Genomic DNA, 21,147 nt, shown 5'->3' on the forward strand with positions numbered 1-21,147 from the left:
CTACTCATCGTCACGACGATACGTGAAAACATAGGCGGGGAAAATTGATTGTACATAATAAATTATCAGAATCGTAAGGTAATTTTTTTTTCGCAGTTCAACCCGAAGCGGATGTTATTGAGGTTTTGCGCAGAATTCTTTCGCCTGTTTTTATTATCGACTCGATGAAAAACAGGCTACAAGGTTATCGTGCGTGAAGAATACGCTTCGAGACAAGCCGCTGGTTTCCGTGGGGTTGATTTCTGCAATCTCCGAGTTCACTCCAAATTATCACATGTTATCTCGCGATGTAAAAATATTCCGATATTATACTGAAATAGTAGGTACTGTCACTTTCAACATGCCGCGCGTCGTAAGCAAGACTATTTCTCACATTTCGTAGTCCGGGCACGTTAAAATGTATACTTGTTCGACTTATTCTTATTCACATTTCGAGTTTCGGATTGAACGTGGAAACGGCCGTTTGGGTCGCGACTTGTCTCGTGACCCTCACCCCCTGCCCTGGCTCCCTTCCATTTCGTCTATCACTTGTAATAAAATGTTACAATTAACATATTTCGAGCATTCCGCGACATTCGCAACGCGCGTAATCTCACTCTCAGCTCTTCAAAATTATGCTAATTCGGGCATGTATGCCATTTTTTATTTTTCATGAATTATTTCTCTTTATTTTATTTTCGTCTTCTACACATACGTCTACGTCCAAACTTATGAAAGTTGTACCACGTAATTCACGCATAGTCGAAAAAATGTTCCATCGGAAGACGATGGTTGGATATTAATATTAATCAATGATACAGTAATAACAATGTATGTGAAATTTTACGATCCCGTCGAAACTAACTTTTACACAAATTACGGATTCGTTAGAGCCGACAATCCTCACTGATTTTATGGCATCACTCAGTACAGTTAAAAAATTGATCGAAATGATAATTGTACTTCGTCATGAGGCACGGAGTCAACAATCAGGCGGTACCAAATTATTGGTTAATTGAGGTAGCACGTGCAAATATCGTGCGTCCTCTTAAAAAAAGACCCGATGTTAGACTCAACTTATGAACGTCATATCCGGTGGCGGTCTTCAAATGAGTCAAGAATTTCGCTAAAGATTTCGACTTTTACCTATTAAAGAAGTTTGTTGCGCATGGTTTTTTTCACATCAGAATCAGGCTAATACGATCTAATTGAATGTAGAAAAAAAGTTGATGTGCTCAAAAGTTGCACGTGTTATTGGCATAACCTGACAGCTACCGTTCAATGGTTACTTCTAACAGAAGAGAACGTCTGATTGAGTCGTTCGAAAATTTGCTGAAGGTAAAAAATCTAACAATAAGCCTTGCTTGCTCTCTCTCTTTCTCTCTCTCTCTCTCTCTCTCTCTCTCTTCTTCGGCAATTTACTAACGGCATAGTATTACAAAGGAGTACAAAGAGTCAATACCGATTGTCCGATAGCGGGATCGGTCAAAGAAATATGTACCTAAGTCGGGGAGGCATTATTCGATACCATTAACCAGTCCGCAATCAGTTCGGGTATATAATCTCGCGAGAAGAAAGGTCCGATCGTCTGTTACGAGTCGAACCAACAGCTTGATATTCATCGTACATCGTGTGTAAGTCATCTCCGGAGCGGCGTGATACCTGTTAGAGGTATCCTGGCAGCATCTGATACCAGAGGCCAATTTCCCCGCGGCCCTCTTTCGATTAGCATTGTAATTTCGCACTTGCGAGGGGCGTTTCTTTCGAACCTTATGAACCTGACCCGAATACCAGCTCGCCAACGCAGTGTAAATAATTAGTTTAACAAGTTCCGCACTCCCGCCGTCTGGGGTCCGCTCAACGAATCGTAAAACGGGACCTTACACACCGTGCCACATTCCCTGTGCAGAGGCCAGCTATTGCCAGGAGCGAAAGACACGGCGGAAATCGGAATTGATTATCCGACCGTGTCTATGACGGATTCAGGCCGAATCTAACGAAGCTGACGGCCTCTTGACCGCAACCGCTATTTCACGATGTAACAGGTTCCAGGTTCCTGCATCGTCGCCGCAAACCTATCTCTATTCGCCCGGATGAGTAGGATTGTATTGCGATGGGTTTTTTCGCGTAGTGGAATTTACCACTGATTAGGAAAATAACCGCTTCTGGCCAGAAACTTTAAGGTTGCAGTTTTTAGTTATATCATTGTTTTACTGGGAAAAAAAATGTTTTCTGTTTCGCGTGTATTTGACGAACTTGTACAAAGCTGGCAATACGACGATTTCAATTTTATGCGGTTATTAGAAGATCAATCCTACGTTTTTCAAAACACCGAAGGGTCAAAGTTTTACTTGCGATATTGAATTCTCCATTCCGTCCCTATGTATAGCCAATAAAGATCTTTGTCACATTTTTTTTCGCATTAATGACACCTGTTTAGTGATACTCCCTAAAGAGTTGACGAGGCGAGTACTTCGATACGGCTATTCAGATTTAGTCTTGTGACAAAACCGTACGGTTTATAAAAATATGCATTGTTTTTAATTTCTTCGCTCAATTTCTTTCGGATATTTCGTCCCTACAACGTGGGACAGATTTTTTTATTTTTTTTGCATCGAAATCAGCACGCGTGCCGCAGGTTATCGTATAAATTTTAAATTCTAATTCAATTCATGTCCATCGACATGATTGATCGCCTTGTAGTATTTTATTCCTGTTTGTACGTGTGTTCTCATTGCCTTAATTTAGCTCGCAACATGTATCGTGACGGATCTAAGTGAATCGGAATTGGCATAAACACGTGTAAAACAAATGAAATTTTCTCTCGCCTAGAGTAGCCTAATTGATTTTGACGTTTTGAAAAACCTATGAATTGAAATACCAGCACGAAGTTAGCAATTTCTACAATTTGACAATCCGTTTGAAACGCGTTCTGTTTAACGATTTTACCATACGGTAAAAAATGTATGTCAGCTGCACACTTGAACTGATTCAAGTTCAGTTGAATTGGGAAGGGGATTCTTTTCACATTTCACAATCACGCGTTCTCCAAAAGATATACCGTCGGGCTCAATGGACCGGACGGTTGTAACGGGACGTGTTTTTCGAGGCTGTTTGCAGGAGACATTGAAAGCGCCGAAAAGATTGCATAACGACAAGTAGGCTAGGAGGCTAACGTATATATTGACGACGATAACGGGACGCGTCTTCTTTTATTTGCAGTTGCTCGATGTCAGGTTTATTAACAATTTTCACGAGACTATATTCAATGTCTCGAAAAAGAGTTCCTACATACAAGCAACACCTCGGCGGTTTCACGGCTCTTTCAAGTGTAAGCTTAACGATCCAAAAGTTGTGGATGGGATAGAAATCGACCCGGATTCCATCTGGTAATGGAGTCTCTAATAATCTCTGTATATTTATTATACACGCGTGCATCAAAGTCTTGTTATTACAGCTTGTTGTAAATTGCTTTCACGAGCCAAATAGTGTACGGCAATTTTTGACACGCTTATGTACACACCTCTGAATCCACTTAAATAGTAAGTCCGAGTCAAGTGGCATCCCTGGATAAATTTCTTTATTACGTTGAAAAAATCTAACGCATCAAGCTTACCCGTGTAATAAGTTGAATTTGACGAGTACGATGGGAAAAGATATTTGACCGACTTTTATAATTGATTTGTGAAGGATAGTCAAGATCTTCTCAATAATTGAGACATACATCGAGTTTTCTCCTTCTTCGAGGTGGTCTTGGTCAGATTGAAATTTTCAGGCCATCTAACTCTTCGGGAAAGAACCATTTACGGCACAAATAGGAAAATATCTATGACTTCCTTTTTTAACAGGGTTTAATCTAATAAATTTCAATTTTTTTATTTATAATTTCGAAAGCTTTGACTAAGATTGAAATATCTTTGTTAAATTACTTGCCACTTGAATTTTATCTACGCGTATTACGGAGACAATTTGCGAGAAGAATTAGAAATCCTGTCAATTGAAAGTAAACGAATGATCATGTTGGAAACTTACGATAATCGCAAATTCTTTTGTTAAAACTTTATCTCTTGGAGGGATAAAGAGAATTTCGGTAACATTTACTTACTTGTAAACAAAGGGCCCAACTTCCTCAACCTTTGGTTTTTCGCCAAAGTTCAAAAACCCATCGGTATTCGTTACATTGAAAATGTAAACTTTGGTTAACCGAACGACGCCAGGTTTTTGCCAATACTGGAATGAGAGGGATCCGTTCCATAACCGTAATTGCTGTAAAACATAACGTAACCCCGGTGAGTAAACCAGTTTTGAAAATGTACGATGCGAAAGTGAATTGAATTGGAAAAAATTCCCAAAACGGAATTCCATCAACTTTTTTCCTCATATTTCAAAGAGAAAAGTTAGAACGAATTTCAACTTAAATAAAAAATCTGCGATTGCCTTAATCACGTTAGAATTCTTGGTTATTTATGCCAATCGCTAAATTGATACGTAAGTTCAGAACGTCTTGAGTATCGGAAATTTTTTTAGGGAGATCGCAGACGACTTACTTTCATTAGCACGTAATCCACCCACGGTATGCTGCTGAGGATAATCCCAATGGCCAAGGCGAACAGTCCGAACAAGATGACGGCGATTCGACCTGCAAGTAAATAAAAATGTATTACAAGAGGCATCGCGTTAAGGCAAGAAATTTTTTGCCACAAGAAACGTGAAGAAAACAGGATGTGTTTTTTCTAAATATTTATTGACAGATCGCGGCAAGGCTAAAGACTTATGTATCGTAACCCGTAGAGCCACGTCATTGATTGCTTTAAATTCGACATAATTTTCAATTCACACGTTATTCCGTTTAAATTCCTGTAGGTATATAGGACATTCCCCCTTAGTTCCACCACTTTTCTCCCACCCAACCGATCCAAGTTAATTCCATACGTTACATAAAAAGAAAAAAGAAATTCTACTCTGAAAAGGATTGAATTAAAGTGAAAAAGTCGTAGATTACTTTCAAGCAGTAGGTACTAAAATGCGGCCAGTTATGAGTGATATCTGATTGAGTTCGTAAAGAAGTGACTGAACTGATGCCGAGTACTCCATATACATATATATGTTTGATCTGTAGCAACATGAAATTGAAAATGTTCTTGCAAAATTATTGGAGGTAATGAACACGCGGCAGGGAATAGGGATGTTTCATCGTGAATCGAGTGATCTCGAGATTGGTTATTGTTCGTTAAATTTATAATTATGATTGCGACATTCTAATTACGGTAATTTCAGCTTTATGAAACGCAACGTCTTATGTCTTGTCTATCCTAAGAAGTGGCAATTGATGGGTACGGGGTTTTTCCCATCCACAATTCTACGGCACTTATTGAAGCCTTGGTAAGGAAGTGACTGGTAGAAAAAGAGAGAATAAAAACTGGGAGGAGGGCCAAAAAAATTCACGCGCGTATAATGGACGACAGTAATTAACATACAGGTATATCAGAGTTAATAAAACAGCTGAAATCACCAACCACTTTAATGAGCATAAGCAACAAAAATCAGAAACCATGAAGTTGTATTTTACTGCCTGTCCAATATTCAACTCTCAAGTATATTATCTCTCTCAAGTATACCTAATTGCAAGTAGGCTTTTGTTACGTTGCTTTTTTTTCACCGTCAGACACCGTATTTCATTTTTTTTTAAATGATTTGCGTTCATAAATTACTTTGTGTATAGCTTACACAGAAAACAAATACGATTACGATGTACAATAATATATATTATTTACACATAATCAACCTGCTGAATTATAGTAACTATATAGCTGAGACGAAACCGTGTGACTTTTTTCTGGAGTTACTGCAGTTTTTACTCGTAAATCGATAAGTCATGGAAAAGATGCATGGGGAGATCAAAAAATTTACAGTTTAAGAAATTGTAAAAAAAAATTGAAACGGTTGATGAAAAAATTGGCTCAGATGATGAAACTGATTCTGGCGTAGACAGATACTTTAGTTATTCTTGTTTCCAATTGCCAATATCTCGAGGTAACGGAAAATGTGATCCTATTACACGCAGACACGGAAAATTGTTTCACAAATTCCGATCGTTCACTAGTTAATCTTCAGATTGTTGTTATTAACGTGTGCGGATATTTTGAAACGATGTCTTAACGCGCAAACAGACAGTGAAAAAAACGAAAATTTATATCAGGAAGTATTGTAAAAAACTGTGGGCTTAAAGTTTAGTTCGTTAAAATATAGTGTCAAATAAATTTTACGTCAGCTGTCATTAGCGTGAAACATTTATGCGTATTATAACCAACCTCGGCGAATATGCGGATGATAAAAGTTATTTCTTAATTATGCAAGACATTCGCAAATTTCTATTTAATAAACAGCATATTACAGCATTGCTAGCTGTTTTTTATCAATCGATATAAACGTGGTATGATTAATTCGACTAAAAATCAACCGTCCAATATTTACCAGTTACAAGATACAAGAGTATTGAATTATCGAATGAATAAATTTCATTTGCACGGACAATCGAGATACAAGCCCGCCAACATGTCAACGACAATAAGCATCAGCTAGAACGTAAATAGCGTTAGAAGAGGAAAAAAATAAAAAAAATCTGCGAACGGAAACTGCGTACAGCATGTCATGAATTTGCAAAATGCGTGCGGTTAATACGCATGCGAAAGAAATGCTACGGAGACATTTCAAAACAAGTCCACGCAATGGTAATGTAGCCCTTGAGTGCCCAATTATTTCTCGGTTTCACAGCGGGGAAAATCCAGCGTGATGAAATGTGTTTGTTAGAAACGGTTCATGCGGTTGTACGATGTTGAAACTGATCACTACTTCGATATAAATTCAGCACATAACGACAATCGTGTGCGTTTCTCGTTAACAATAAATGTATACAAAACAGTCAGTATTTAATACGCACAATAATGTATAAAAAAAAAATACATCTTCCCTTCTAAAAACGTTTCCTACTATCAAAGTCGGCTCGATTAATATTTTCGAATTAATGGGCAGGCGGTTGCAATGCCGGTATTTAGCCCGCCGCATGTATCTGATGTATGTCAGAATCGCAGATATATAGGTATTGCCTATGCAACGAGTTAAGAGCCTCGAAGCCAGCCCAGATAACAATTCCTCGAGGCCCTGGGAAATCTTGTTCTGTTTGTTATTTTGGATTTTTTTTCGCAAACCTGTACTCAAGGTTGATCGAAGGCTGTATGGGGTCATTATTGCCAGTTACGTGTCTCCGTGATTTTCATTGTGAGACTCACGTTAAGTATCGCCAGCTATAATTATCACCTGCTGCGCACCGATCGCGGGAATACCCTGGAATCTCGCTGGTCTTACGTGTGTGCGTGTATTTTGCCAATAAATTAATACCGTCTTTCATTCCAGTTTTTTTCAACGCGGCAACGACTCTTTCGCATTTGCGCCTGGAATGGACTTGTGAGGAATGCGTGTAGGATCAGTCGGTCGGTGGAAAGCCTGCTAATCGTTGCCAAATCGACGGCAATTTATATTTGCGAGACCCGAGCTACGACGGATACGTAAAACTGTATCAACGTGAGTCCCTTTTCCCGCTCATTATAGTTTTTGCATAACTTTATTCACGCTCATTGTCAGCGCAATGTTCCTGCACTCGAGTCACTTTCCTTAGTTCTGAACATCGAGCTACGAGCACGACTCGGATGTCGACGGGTCATTATTTTCTACATCATTTTTTTTCCACGTTGAGTGTCTGGGAAGGCACTGTGCGCCGTGAGTGGTCAATTTGTCATTTTTCCACCGGGTAATGACGAAGAGCAGTTTACTCATAAGCGTTGAGAAACGCCAGCTGGCGAGAAGAAGATTCTCGGACTTGCAGATCATTGGCGATACTAATAAGCATAGCCTGTAACCACGCTGCCTCCGGATTTCGTACTCGGCGGTAGATCGTTCCACGCGTAACGGATATGTAAGGCCAGGTGCACAACTTTCGACTCAACTAGTCCTTAAGCTGATCTGCGGGACGTGATCACGCCTTGGCAAAGCGAGATTCTAGCACCGGTACTCTAACCCAAAGTCAGCTACCACTAATTACTATGTTCACATGAGTCTAATTGACGTTACAGAAAAGTGAAAGCTCGAGGGAAATGATTTTTAAGCCGGTTTATTAGCGAGTGTTTATCTAATATACCGTGCCCAAATTATTTTAAATGCACGACACGTATTCGCATGGAGTTCCAACATCGGCGGTTTTTGAACGTATTGATTTCCAGATTTTGTCGAAAAAATCCCATCTTCCTTTCAGTACCGTGCAGCGTATGCTGTGTTGATTCTCTACCCAGTCGTTGATTGGTTATTCATTAGTACATTCATAGTTCAAAAACCGCAACTCTGACCCTAAAACGTCGGTACGGCTCATGCTCTCCAGACCAGTTCCATCGAACTGAATGTGCGGGTGAAATTGCCAAATTACTCGGTCGGTGTTGCAGATTGTATCCGCGTCTGCAGGTATAATCTATTCACCCGATTTCACGAGTCCAGAGTCTGGTGCTCCTCCATTCAGTCGGCCGTTCGTCAAGCTCATTTCTTGATGTCTACTTTACACAGGATTCATGAATGAGTCGCGTCCTTACATCGCTTTGCTTTTGTGAGTACAGGGTCATGACTGTTCGCCGAGTTCCGTAAATTTAGGAGGTGATCGACCCTAATATGGAGATGTTCAAATGCTGTTTATGCACACATCTGTAGTGTAGGTCCAAAACTCAGGTTCAAAGGAATTTGCATGTCTATGGAGAAGTGTTCGGAACGATGACACAAGTCTTTCGTTTCGCTCGTTTATTTTCCATTTTTGTTTAGGCGGAATTTACTGCCTCGCATGACGTCGTTTTCAAGTAATTTGCTTACTGGATACATTCGATTAATTGGAACTGGTTTTAAACGGTCAAATAAAACGAACTGTCAATATTCACGTAAGAATTCGCGACCAGTCCATTATCTAAAGATTGTTCTCTCCTCGTTTTGTACACGTGAAACGACCATCTCGACGATTCGTTACGTCAGTAAAATAGCTTACAACTATACTATTTATACACATATTTAATACCTACTGGTTTTTCTGCAATAATCATTAAATTCATCGGTTCAATACCAGCACGTCAAAATGTTTGCATGTTAGTCGCGAAATGCAGGTTAGTTTTTTACCTGCCATGCTTTTAAAAAGCAAATGCAAAGACAAAAGTTGTATTGAATAAGTCATCAATTTGCCCTGCGTATAAAAAACTGTCCAAAATCTTGTCAACGGGTACTGAAAGCTACTTGCGAGCATCGCATATTGAAAATAGTTAAATTATGTCCATGGCTTCTTATACGTTGTACAGTAAATCCTAGAAGTATTGTTGCGTATAAGATATGAAAAAACGAGTTATTGTCAAAATGATTTATGTTAAACAGAAGCTAAACTTTGCTCAAGTGCCCGGAGTACGATGGTTAACTTCATTTGCAGAAGTGGAAGCGGCTTCACCCAATAAATTGAAATGTTAAGGGTGTTGTGAATTATTTTGACTGTTAAAGATGACCTTGACGATGTTGAACTAATAGCAAGTACTGAATTGCTTTGCATCTTATTCCCAACAAACGCGAAGTGAACTAAGTGACTAAATATAATTTTTGAATCTAGATAATGACCGCAAGATTGCGTCAACTGAAAGTATATATGACCGTTCACAGTAACTGAATTTTTTAAAGGTAAATTCTCTTTTCTGCATTCCAATGGCTAGTATTTTATTGATATAACTAAGCAGAGATAGCAGGCATGGCAAACGTTTGGATTCACGATTAACGCGGTATCGTTGTAAGACGAACAATTCAATCTCAGGTGTATTACTCGCGGTAACCTAATTCGGCTGGAATCGTCAACCTTGACAAACCGACTCGCAGGCTCGTCTAGCCCGGACGGGTGTCGTAACTACTTTACTATGGTCGCCATTACCTGCTATGCACCTTGCTGCATGACGCGGAGTTCAACTAAACGCCAGGAGATGAACGCTCGGGTGTCAACTCCAATGACTCATTTCGTTTTCGCTTATTACAGGAATTTAGACTGCCGCCTACTTTGCATGAAGTAAACATTCCCGCGTTTTTGTCGGCTAATATTTTACGCGCGCGCTTAATGTATAATATGCCTTATGAATTGTTTCTCAACGGTGTTCAAATTCACGAAATTATCACTTTCGTACGTAATCGCGGGAGTAGCCCGCAAAAGTAAATAATTATTGATAGTTATACTTGATTACATCTTTTTTAACACACATAGCAATATTTTGTTACAGTGCATAAAACGCGATTCCTACGGAGTTAGTTAGCATTAAAAAATATTTCTTCTGTGTTTGCTTGTTTTCCATTGAACTGTCATTTCATCGTCGATGTGAAATATTGATTTGAATGAAGACCTCTCAACAATGACGATGATTTCAATCGATTCAACGCACAAATGTTCACATTTTCATGAATCGTTTCGCATCTTTTGAGACTGATCTAGGACAACGCCAAGAGAATCGTATTGTTCAGATTATTGGATGACTTGAAACGAGTTGTCATGCATTAAATCATTGGGAGAATTCTGTTTCATTCAATTGGCAGTCCCAGTTTTCACCGGGACGTTGAAAAATTCGAGTTATAGACTCATCAAGTTGTTCCTCTCCACGGAAATCTTTAGTAAAAGGCGAAAGATTTATTCGTGTATTGAAGAGAAACCAGAGTGCCTATCGCATCTTTTGGCTACCTTCTAGTCAACCTGCGGGCATCATTTTCTTTCGAGAAGGTCGAGTATCGTGGAACTCCTAGCGGAGGAAAAGCGAAGTCAGGGCAGGCAGCTGGAACACACCGTTCCTACCAGGGAATTACACACGACTCTGCAGCCCCGCTAGTGGCCAGCTATCGATTTTTTTCTCAACTTAAACCCGTATCTTGAATACGTAAAAGCCGAGTTTTAGACATAGCGAAAAAGTTCGAACGAAATGGATGAACAGCAACAGGAGAATTCTCATAGAACGCATCAGTTACTATTTTTATGTTAATGAGGTTGTTTAGCGAGGAATCGATACTTTTTTATCAGTTTTAGTATTTAACGAGTCGTCATATACTTAAGCTACGAAGATTGCTTTAGAAATCAGTAACAAAGTTTCAACTTTATGAACGCCGTCGTATCTAGGAAACAGCATATCAAACCCTGCGCTATCCAATCTGGGTATCACCGTGCCCGTAAAAACAGTCAGCGACCTGCACACGAAGCCTGCAGCGCAGCTATCGACTCGAAGAAGGTGTTGAAAATGTGACAGCTGTTCAGTACAAAGTATCTGATTTGTTCCGATCCTAATTTGTGCGAAGATGACGTAAATCAGGTTCGAAGTCAGAGCAAAAGCACGAGGCTAAGTCGATTCAGGTTACAGCTTAATATATATCGAGGTGAAATCGCATCAACTCGCCCACGAGAATGCTGCACTTGGGTCAATATCATGTATCGAGTTGTCGGGCGCGGGTAATGCGCAGGTATGTATGTACTCTACATCAGGTGGTAACGAGCGGATCCCGAGCTAACCGTGATAAGTATTGAACGCGTGTCGAGTCCGGTATGCAGCTATACTGTCCCGAGTGAGTCGACCAGCCTCGACGAAAGAGTCTTCTCGCGTCCTACTTGTCGAAACTGTAATGCAGTCTCTCGAGGTGAATCGGAGGATTGGTTTTTAATGAACGGTCTAATGTCACCCCGGGGACGGATACCCCGATTTTCAAATTCGATGCGCGGACATGTGGGTGCGATAATGACGATGTCCGCGTGATTTTGTAACACCTCGAGACCGAAGGTGTTGCAAAAGTGGCGCTTGAAACTCTTTCCCTTTTCCGAGAATCGCAGCACAAGGACTCATGCAATATGGAAAGAAATTCCGTTGCAGTTCTGCAGTTGCAGCATGTGGAAAATGAATGTGCATACTGCTGATTGGGTCTGGGAAGCAAAGGGGATGTACCTGCTGTGCACAACGCCACAGTCATGAGGCCCATGGATGGTAATACAAATGCGCAAATTGTGGAGACGAGTTTCGAAACGTCGCGGAATAATCATAATTGTGCCGCAGGCCGAGACCAAATACTATTTTGGTTGGCTACATCAAGATCAGCGGCAACAGAGGCCGGCTGGCTGGCTAACCTTCTTTCAGCATCTCGGGGAATGCTGCGAGTGAAAGTGATCTTAAAATTGCGTTAACGCGTGGACGTTGATCGGCTGCAGGCTTCGCCGGTCGTTCGCTCGCTCCTTATACCTGAGTAACTTCTCTATCGTTCAGGGCCGGCGACTTTTGTGTTGTTGGTACAATGAAGACAGGAATAAAAAATTTTCATGTGCTGGAAAACAAGAGACGGGATTCCAGTCGTGTAAGAAAAAATTTGGCCAATTTTTATGCAAATTAAACCATTCGTTCTTGACATTTCAGTTGAACAGGTTCAGGCATTAGACAAACATGCGTAACATCGTTATTCTATAAATTTTCAATAGTAGACTTCCAACACAACATCGCTCGAATGGTACCGCAATTTCACGTGCCTGCTGAGAAATGACTCTGACCTCGGATAGAGCAATGCTCATTGATAAATTTACACCTGAAAATATTGCAAGGACGAAATTTGCTTTCGAATGAACTCAAGGTACGAAAAAATTGTTCCTGTTTCAATAAACACATGGAAAATTGACAACCCGCCGGCCCTGCTATGTCGGTATTCTTGTAGGCTTGTAAACGCTCCCTGGCGTACAGGCACGACGTATACTATTGCAGGTGGTCAGACGAGGTTTCGTCGTTGCCTAACACGTTGTCCACCGAGCCGGCGCGGCGCAACGTCTTGGCGTCCGGATCGCATCGCGTATTCGTGTAGGTATAATCAATTCACATGGGCCCTATCTCAATTAGTATCTTCTGAGGACCATCGAAACTATAGAATTTGTTGTTGACAGGGCATGGGCAGGGGTAAAGCTGGTCAAGCTGCATGGTTGGGTGCGAATGCACCTTGAGTACTACGCAAGTTATTACCACGGAGTCTTCAATGTTCGCAACTACAAACTCATGAGTTTGACGATAGATATAAGACTTAAATTTCGATTGAGTAAATGTTAAAACAAATTTACTTGAAAATGCCTGTAGCATTGAAGGAATTCGAATCACGCAGTGGTATAACGCTTCTAGTAGCAGTGCTGTGGAACTCAGTGACAACTCTTATACGTCCCTACATAGTTGCGATAGTCCAACAAGTTTTAAACCGGTCCAACGCATCGCCGTAGACCTATTACTTTCAGCGAAGGATGCAGGCGCGATTAAAACAGAGGGATTCTCAAATAACTGAGGTGTCTCGAAGAGATTTTCCGACATTTTAGTTCTGTTACGTTAATAGTTTGCCAGGTCTTACAACCGCGGTAATGTGAAAGTCGGAATCTGAAGAAGTTGCCCTTCACGGTTGGATATAGTCAAATTAAAAGTTATAGTTGCCGTAGGGAATCAGATTGATTATCTGTAGATAATAATAATAATCGCATATAACAGGTGCGTGACTTAGAAGCATGAAGACAAACGAGAAATGATTAGAGCCATTGAAATTGATTATTTATGAAACTTGCTAGTCATAGTTTGGGTTGTATGTAATTCTAAGTTGCAGCTGTCAATCGATCTACGCTCGAAAGTATTCTCTGAACGATTCAAGTCCAGAAAATCCGATGCTACATTAGGCGTTCGCTACATTTGGAAAGTAAATTGTTGAAATGAATCCACGGACTTATTTTCGTGATAATCATTATGACGGAATTCTGAATTTTCGCCTATCGGACTTCGAGTCCGCAAGGTCACGAGTCACGATGTTTAATATATCGACAGTGAGGCGTGAAAAGTTTCGTAAGCAAGGAGCATTTCAACGTTGCTGCGTCGAAAGCTCGTATCATCCGAAAATCCGCTAGGTAAAGAATTATGATCGATAGCTGTGGTTAAACCAGATAGTCATTACCGGTTAACTTCACTAGGAGATGAAAGAAAATTTATTAAAAGGTCGTCAATCAAGTCGTGTTTAAACTGGTGCAGAACATGTATGTTGATGGATATTGCACCTCGTAGTTCTTCCGAAGTGAAGTATACGATCTGCAGTGCAGAGTGAACCCGAACCGGTAGAACTGTGAACAACAAAGTACAGCACTTACTTTCACAATCCCCGAGTTACACTACGCGAGCTATCCTATTGTGATAGAATGGTTAAACAAACCGTGCTTGGAGCGCTGGTTTTAGCATATCCCTTGAAACGATAACTGCGAGTCCTATTCATTGCGATCAGCGGACATGGTGTTTTTGAAATGTTTCATGAGCCTAGCGTGGCTTTTGGTATTTGTACATTCCTCAAATCGAAATATTAAAATTAGGTAAAAAATTGATTGGCTGAGAGTTGCTCGTAATTTCGATCTATGAGGAAATGAAGTAACAACTGTCGCGTTGCCTGGTCTCCGTGCTCTAATTTTCAACCAAGACAAAGAGAATCTCGTATTAACAGCGAAGGTTTTGACATAGAGAAAGAATATAGCGAATGATCGATTTTTAATCAAGATAAGACTTGTAATACGGACAAAGATTGATGCTTGACGGGCCTTGTAGGTGTGCATAATGGTTATTAAAGCGCGGTGCGTCTCGACTGACGGCACATTCGAAAAAGTTGAAAATATAAAAAGAAATAGCAAGAACCTCGATGTTGATAATTATAACAGCAAACATGATGGATGTTTAATTTCTCTCAACGAACCATCTACTCTGCCGCAGCTTTCTTTTCTGTAACAAGTTCACAATTCGGTACAAGAAAGTCGCGTGATCACGGTCTTCACATTTTGAAACTGCGTATAATAGGTACAATTTCTTTTCTGTCCAGGTACGACGATACAGGTATAATACACTCTTGTTTTAAGTAACGGACATTCCGGCCCTCGGGCGGTCCAAGTAATTGCACTGCGGCCCCGTTAATGGCGTCCACAAGACGCTGGGCCCGGGCATTGTTCGGAGGAAGTATGTAGGTGACCTTTGAAACTTGGTGATGCAGACCATCGGGCGTCTGCGCTAAGAGAGTTGACATCAATGGACCCCGATTAGAGAATGAATAAACGGTCAAAATGGGACAGTGAACCCATGCGCTGTGATATATGCCACGAAAATTGATGCATTAATCGAAGCTTCGTCTCCAGGTTTATCTTTTTGTTACACGCGGACTTTATAGGAACGAGACCGATTGATTGTCGCCTTTCAAAACGGTGTGAGAAGCGATGCAGTCGAGAAGGGGGTCAATTTCAACATTGTTAGTTAATTTTTCGAAGGTCAGACTTGTTGTAATATTTGAGTTATTTCAACGTGGCTGTAAATTGAATGCTCTAACATTACTGACTTATAACCTTCAAGGTTTCAAATGTCGCTATACCATCGAAATAACGACATTTCGTTTTTAATTACGTTCCACTGTAGTTCATCTCAATATTGCATGAATAAGCTCGTAGGAAATCGCAATTTGGGGGAAAGTTTTGTAATATTTATGATCGTTGTGTAAAATAACGAAGTGAAGTGAATTTAATAAACTGTATTCGTACGTCATCTGCACGCCGATGATAAACCAGACGAACCTCGAGACTGCATATAATGAGATACACGATTTGGCAACATACTAGTTTTTCTACATACATTTTCGGGTGATCGTTAATTTCCAACATACACTTCTCATCCCTGGAATCGATAGATAATTACGAAAAATCAGTTTTGAATTATACCATATTTTTAGCTTCATCGATAAAGGTGCCGAAAGCGATTTAAAATTGAAAAAAAACCTCATTTTTCGAGCTACAAAGAATTGAGCTATTATTCGATTCATTTTATATGGTCGGAAAAAAAGCAAAAATCGACGTGAGTTCTAAAACGCTTTTCATTTGTTAAATTGATTTCGACAACCTTTCCAAGTTCGAGATAAATGAGATTTGTTTTTTAATTTTCCAGTAAAAAGGAACAAAAAACGAACTAAACAATAATCTTCGTCTTTTTCAATCGAAAATTGAGATTAAAAAAAAACAAAATTTCTTTCAAATTGATTTTGGCACCCTTTCCAATGAAGCCAAAAACCTGAATTAATTCACAAAATGTTTTTTCGTCATTATCTATCGATTTCGGAGGTGAGAAGTATGTGTTGAAAATTAAATTTACTGCGATCATTGCGACGTAGTAAATTCCCATTACCGACATGTACAGCCTTTGATCGTCCCTCGCACAATATTGTCACGTTTTTTCGTCTCACTATCATCGGATACTTGGATAAAGTCGCGTCACGCCAATTTTCGCATTCATCTGTCAGCGTGGACCAGGATGCTCACAGTGTTACATCTGATGAGTCTCTGCATGGGCTCAACCTGTTATGAGCTATTTGTAATTTAAAGTTGACTACGGACATCGTGCTTACACGGGAGTTACACTTTTTTGGTAAATCAATTCAACTCCCGATAGGGCAGGTATGCTGGAAGAGCAATGGGTATAAACTAGCTGGCATTTCTTTCGAGAGATGCAAGTCGGCAGTTAAATATATTAACCACGCGCACAAGGTGGATCACATTTCCCGCGGAACTATACACCGTATGAAAAAAACATATGAGATATGATTTTTACTATATTTCTTCTTGGAACATCTCAGAGAGTCCGCTGAGAAAAATTTATATCCCTCGATGTTGACGAATACATTGCGCTGGAAAAATTCTAATCACCACGTAACGATGACACATTCTTAGAATAGTTTTGACATTCGGATGAGAGTGTATTAAATGAATAAAATAGCGTGTCAATTTGATTATTAGAATGCGAAAAATGAGCTTAATCGTTCAATCTAAATTTATGCTTGATTCAAAGATAATGAAAAAAAAAAAAAAAATTGAACACCTGTTAAGAAATTTTATTGCATGTTAATCTAACGCTGTGAATATGACAAAGTGCTCTATGCAAAATAGATCTGAGATGAAATCTAAAGCGGTTTTGAACACCACTCTTCTCACTCTTTCGAATCTAATTCTTTCGTCACTGGAGTGCTGCGCGCACACATGACCATTGGATAGCTCATATATGTATACGTGTATTATGCATGTATAATACTTTGATTTGACTGAACGAAATAACAGACTGTGCACATCCTTCGTTCAACAACATTATTATGATCTTGTGATTTTCCGTTCGACTCCACCTCTACGTGTGTTTCACTATCCGCAATACGGAACACCGTCTCATTTGAATTAGTCGCGTGTGCCGGGTAGATTTGTACCGGTAATGAGGAAGAATCATTCAAGCTAATTTCAGTTTACCAGAGTAGTATCTAATTGCGCGGTGTGCGTGTGTGTGTGAGTGTGTTCGATAAATCGTCCAAGGCTACGACACTGTGGTATCATGTGTAAGGTCGGCTTATGTATCGGAGGGAAGCTGACCGTTGATTTAATTGCCTGTCGCAGGTACATTTATTCGATTGTCAGTATAGAAAGTAAGAAATCTGCAGCTAGACAAATGACGGGAGATACGTATCAAGGTGTATCGCAGATATTAATCGTTCCAGGTGGTACGTGTGATGCATACATATATATATATATATAACATGTACGGATATATCGAAGTGAATGAAACCACTGGTGAAATCTGCAATAAAAGTGAAAATCCGAATCGAGGTCGTTGTATTTTCGAGATTGAATTCATTTTCAGAATGTTTTTAAACGTTTTTTTCTTTTCAACCTTGCTTAAACTCTTTTTGCTGTGCACTTCAATGTTTATGCAACGTAGATTTACGAGACGGATGTGAGTTTTGAAAAATTTCTTTCCTATACTTGCTGCTGAGTATGTATATCAGGTTATGTACGGCTAAGTGGATACCGGAAGTTGTGCGGATATGTATGCTGTATCTGTATGTACGCATATACCCACGCTCAGCGGTTTCTTAGCTTTCACGGCTAGATTGAAGATCATGTTTTTTTATTATCGCTGCTCGCCGACCACGTTGCGTTGTTCGAGTGGGCATACATGCAACGAGAGTGAGGGAATTGCGGGTTTCATCAAATTAACTTGGGTTTTTTCCCGACTTGTAACGTAATCTATGGAATCACATATGCATAGTTATAAATGCAAGCCAATCGACAGTGAATGATTGCGTTGAATGTCAATTACGGACACGAGAGATTTATGTGTTCGTTAATTTTTGACCTCAATGAAATGTTACCTTTTCAATAATGCGTTCACTGTGTTTCCGGTTTCCCTTTTAAATTGTAGTTTGCGTTTTTCAACTCGCTGCTTTTATCACACCGCCCCATTGGAACTGAAATAACATATCGCGTAAACCACGTGGTTTTTAAACGTCTCTGTATAATACGACATCGAAATATGTTTTTCAAAATACGATTTTAACTAAGGTTGTTCAAGAACTTTCATATACATGAAATATAGATTGCATGAGATTTGTCGCATTTCAGACCCCTGAAACGAAATTTACCTCAATCATAATTTAATACTGCTTTTTTTACGTTCAACGCAAATGAATTTCTAAAGTACGTGATATTCTTGACCGTGGGACTGTAAATAAAGATAATAGTTTTCAGAAGTATGATCAGTGATCCTAATTTTCTTTATTGCGTAAGGTCTCGGCCGGAACTACGGCTAGTCATCGGTAGATCTATAAAAATAGTTGTAGCCCCGTATGGTGTTGATTTGGGTAAAAATCACCTGCACTCTGTCACTTCTCGATACGTCGTCATGTTAACACCCTTAACGTGATAAGAAGCCAGAATGTCACGAAAGTAAGCTAATTCACCTTACAAATCTAAATTAAGCACAGAGATATAATTTATCAGGGGTAAAATGAACCAAATAAACAGGAAAAATACAACTTAACATTAACAATAGAAATAATACAGCCATTTCTATAGACTTGATGATGCCTGGCCGTCGTTCTGACCGCAACGTTACGTAATAACGGGGATCAAATCTCTGATCGCAAATCTGGAAGCTATTATCTTTATGCGAAAATTTCGAGAAATGATCCAAAAATCGAAAGAAGGTATCTTATTTTAATGGAATTATTGAAAATGGTAGATAAAAAAGAACCGACAGAACTACCTACGTGTTAATCGTCTGGTTAAAGGGTGGCATTTCATGGTTATAGTCAGTGATTTATTCTCCACACGTAATGGGGCATAAATTCAGAGATTTTATATTCGGATTCGACGAGCTAATTGCGAGACTCATAAATTCATAAACATAAATAGTTATTTATATTGGAAAAAATTTTCCATCCACGAACGATAAATTTGATATACCACAAGATCATTTGAATTCAAAAAAGGAAAAGATCAGGCAGCAGACCCTGCTACCAGAACACAAAATTAATTTTTAGTTTCCAATAAACTCCGGTATGGCTTAAGAAGTCAACATGTGTCGCCTTTAGTTACCCACGAGGCTCGTGCGTCTTATCGCACCCATTTTCTTTACTAAAGTTAAAAAAAATTGTCAAGACCATAATTAAAACTGTCGATAAATTTAATTCCTCGTTATTTACTTGTATTTGAGTTCTTCACTGTGGAGAATTCCACGTGTAACGAACCGGTTTTGCTCGATCATTCTTTATCATAAAATTTTAAACCAATGAGGAATTCAGTTCCTTGTTCGTGCAAAGAGCCATTCGTTTTCGGCGAAGCTAGCCGTGATAGCTCACAAAATTATTACGCCTATGAACCCATCCTTTTTTTAACACGATATAACAATGAAATTACTTTCGGCTCAATCAAGAGGATTATTTAATATCGCATGCAGCTTCCGACAGAGTGTTTAGTGCCTAATTGATAATCCTATAACTTGTACAACGAAAACGTAATGAAATTCTCAGCCTGTTAATCCAATGGACAATCCCGATTGATTATTTAAAACTTTTGTCGGTCAGTGCGGCATTACGAAACCCCGCCGTACACATGTATTTACCGAAACAATATTTACCATTTCCTGACTTACCGCCGCGCAGTCACGAATATTTTTAAATACAGAAGTGGCAATAACTGTACGAAATAACGCCGGGTTCAATTTTGCATACATTTCTTTTCACGTGTCAAATTCAGAATCCTTTTCTCGTGTGTCTTGAAGTCTTCGCTGACAATGAATACATTAGACATCCACGGCACAAGGCTTAGGCATTGGTATTGGTGTATCTACGCGTGTGATTCTATTTATAACTGTGAGTATAATGATTGCGAAATAAAGATTGCGAAAACTTACTGTGTTTGACCTTGCCCTTTCTGGATAACAGCAAACTCAGAGGTGTCGGGCCTTTTTCTGCGTAAATTTCTTTGATACCGCTGGGCTTAATTCCGAAGAGAGCGTTTTTCCCCACCTTCATGTACTGCTTGCCCATTTTCTTCGGCGACCCATTGCCGAAGAGCGCGGTGATGAACTTCATTTTGGAATATTTGTACTGACTTCTTCTCTAAACTAGTCGTTCAAAATTGCTTCTCGTCCCTCCCACCCACCTGATATTTCACTGCACTTTTCAGCTGCGTTTACTCCCTTTAATTGTCTGTGGGAAAAAGTTTTTTCGCGCTTAAAACTGCACCGGTTTTAATTGAATCGCGACACTTGCTATTTTTTAAAAATCCAAACTCATTGGTCAAACTGTGAGTTCAAATTCTTCACAATTTCTTGGGCAATGCACGATTCGAAATAATTATTGGTTCAACGATTGTGATTATAAAGATGTCTGGGTTATACTTTTCTCGATGCCACTTAACAAGCTGCCTGCGTCTCCTTGGCACAGAAATTTTCACTCCTTGCCTGTATTTTTTCCCTTTCAATTAGCTTCTCGTGTGTTGTCCAATCTGGAACCAAAAGTATAAGATTCTGTTAAAAAAACCTGTCCGATAGCAAGATTGTTTCGTTTCCAAAACGCTTTTTCTCTCTCATTATACATCCAAGAACACTCTTTCGCCTTGCGAATGACACCGGCCTGGCAGCCAAGATTGGTGAAAATTTCTTCGGTTATTGGTAAATGACGGCAACGAAAATATACTCACAATCAGTTTTTTCAGCTCTGGACGTATCGGACTACGACGGTAAC

General features: G+C 39.6%; 1 protein-coding gene and 1 non-coding gene across 5 annotated transcripts in view; both read right to left on the bottom strand.

Annotated features, from left to right (window-relative positions):
• Positions 1-21,147, bottom strand: part of LOC107222831 (scavenger receptor class B member 1) — a 46,456-nt gene that overhangs the window by 15,012 nt on the left and 10,297 nt on the right. For all 4 annotated transcript variants that reach the window (XM_046738218.1, XM_046738219.1, XM_015662347.2 and 1 more), the window contains exons 2-4: positions 20,313-20,908; positions 4,527-4,618; positions 4,085-4,245 (exon numbers count right to left, since the gene is read on the bottom strand). In XM_046738218.1, coding sequence (XP_046594174.1) covers positions 4,085-4,245; positions 4,527-4,618; positions 20,313-20,493 — 434 coding nt within the window. In that variant the 5' untranslated portion in view covers positions 20,494-20,908. The remainder of the gene's footprint in view (positions 1-4,084; positions 4,246-4,526; positions 4,619-20,312; positions 20,909-21,147) is intronic.
• LOC124294276 lies at positions 10,619-10,742 on the bottom strand. The gene has a single exon (XR_006904230.1). It is a non-coding gene; the product is annotated as a U5 spliceosomal RNA (small nuclear RNA).

The sequence above is a fragment of the Neodiprion lecontei genome, chromosome 4, assembly GCF_021901455.1.
Source record: "Neodiprion lecontei isolate iyNeoLeco1 chromosome 4, iyNeoLeco1.1, whole genome shotgun sequence".
In the NCBI taxonomy this organism is placed as follows: domain Eukaryota; kingdom Metazoa; phylum Arthropoda; class Insecta; order Hymenoptera; family Diprionidae; genus Neodiprion; species Neodiprion lecontei.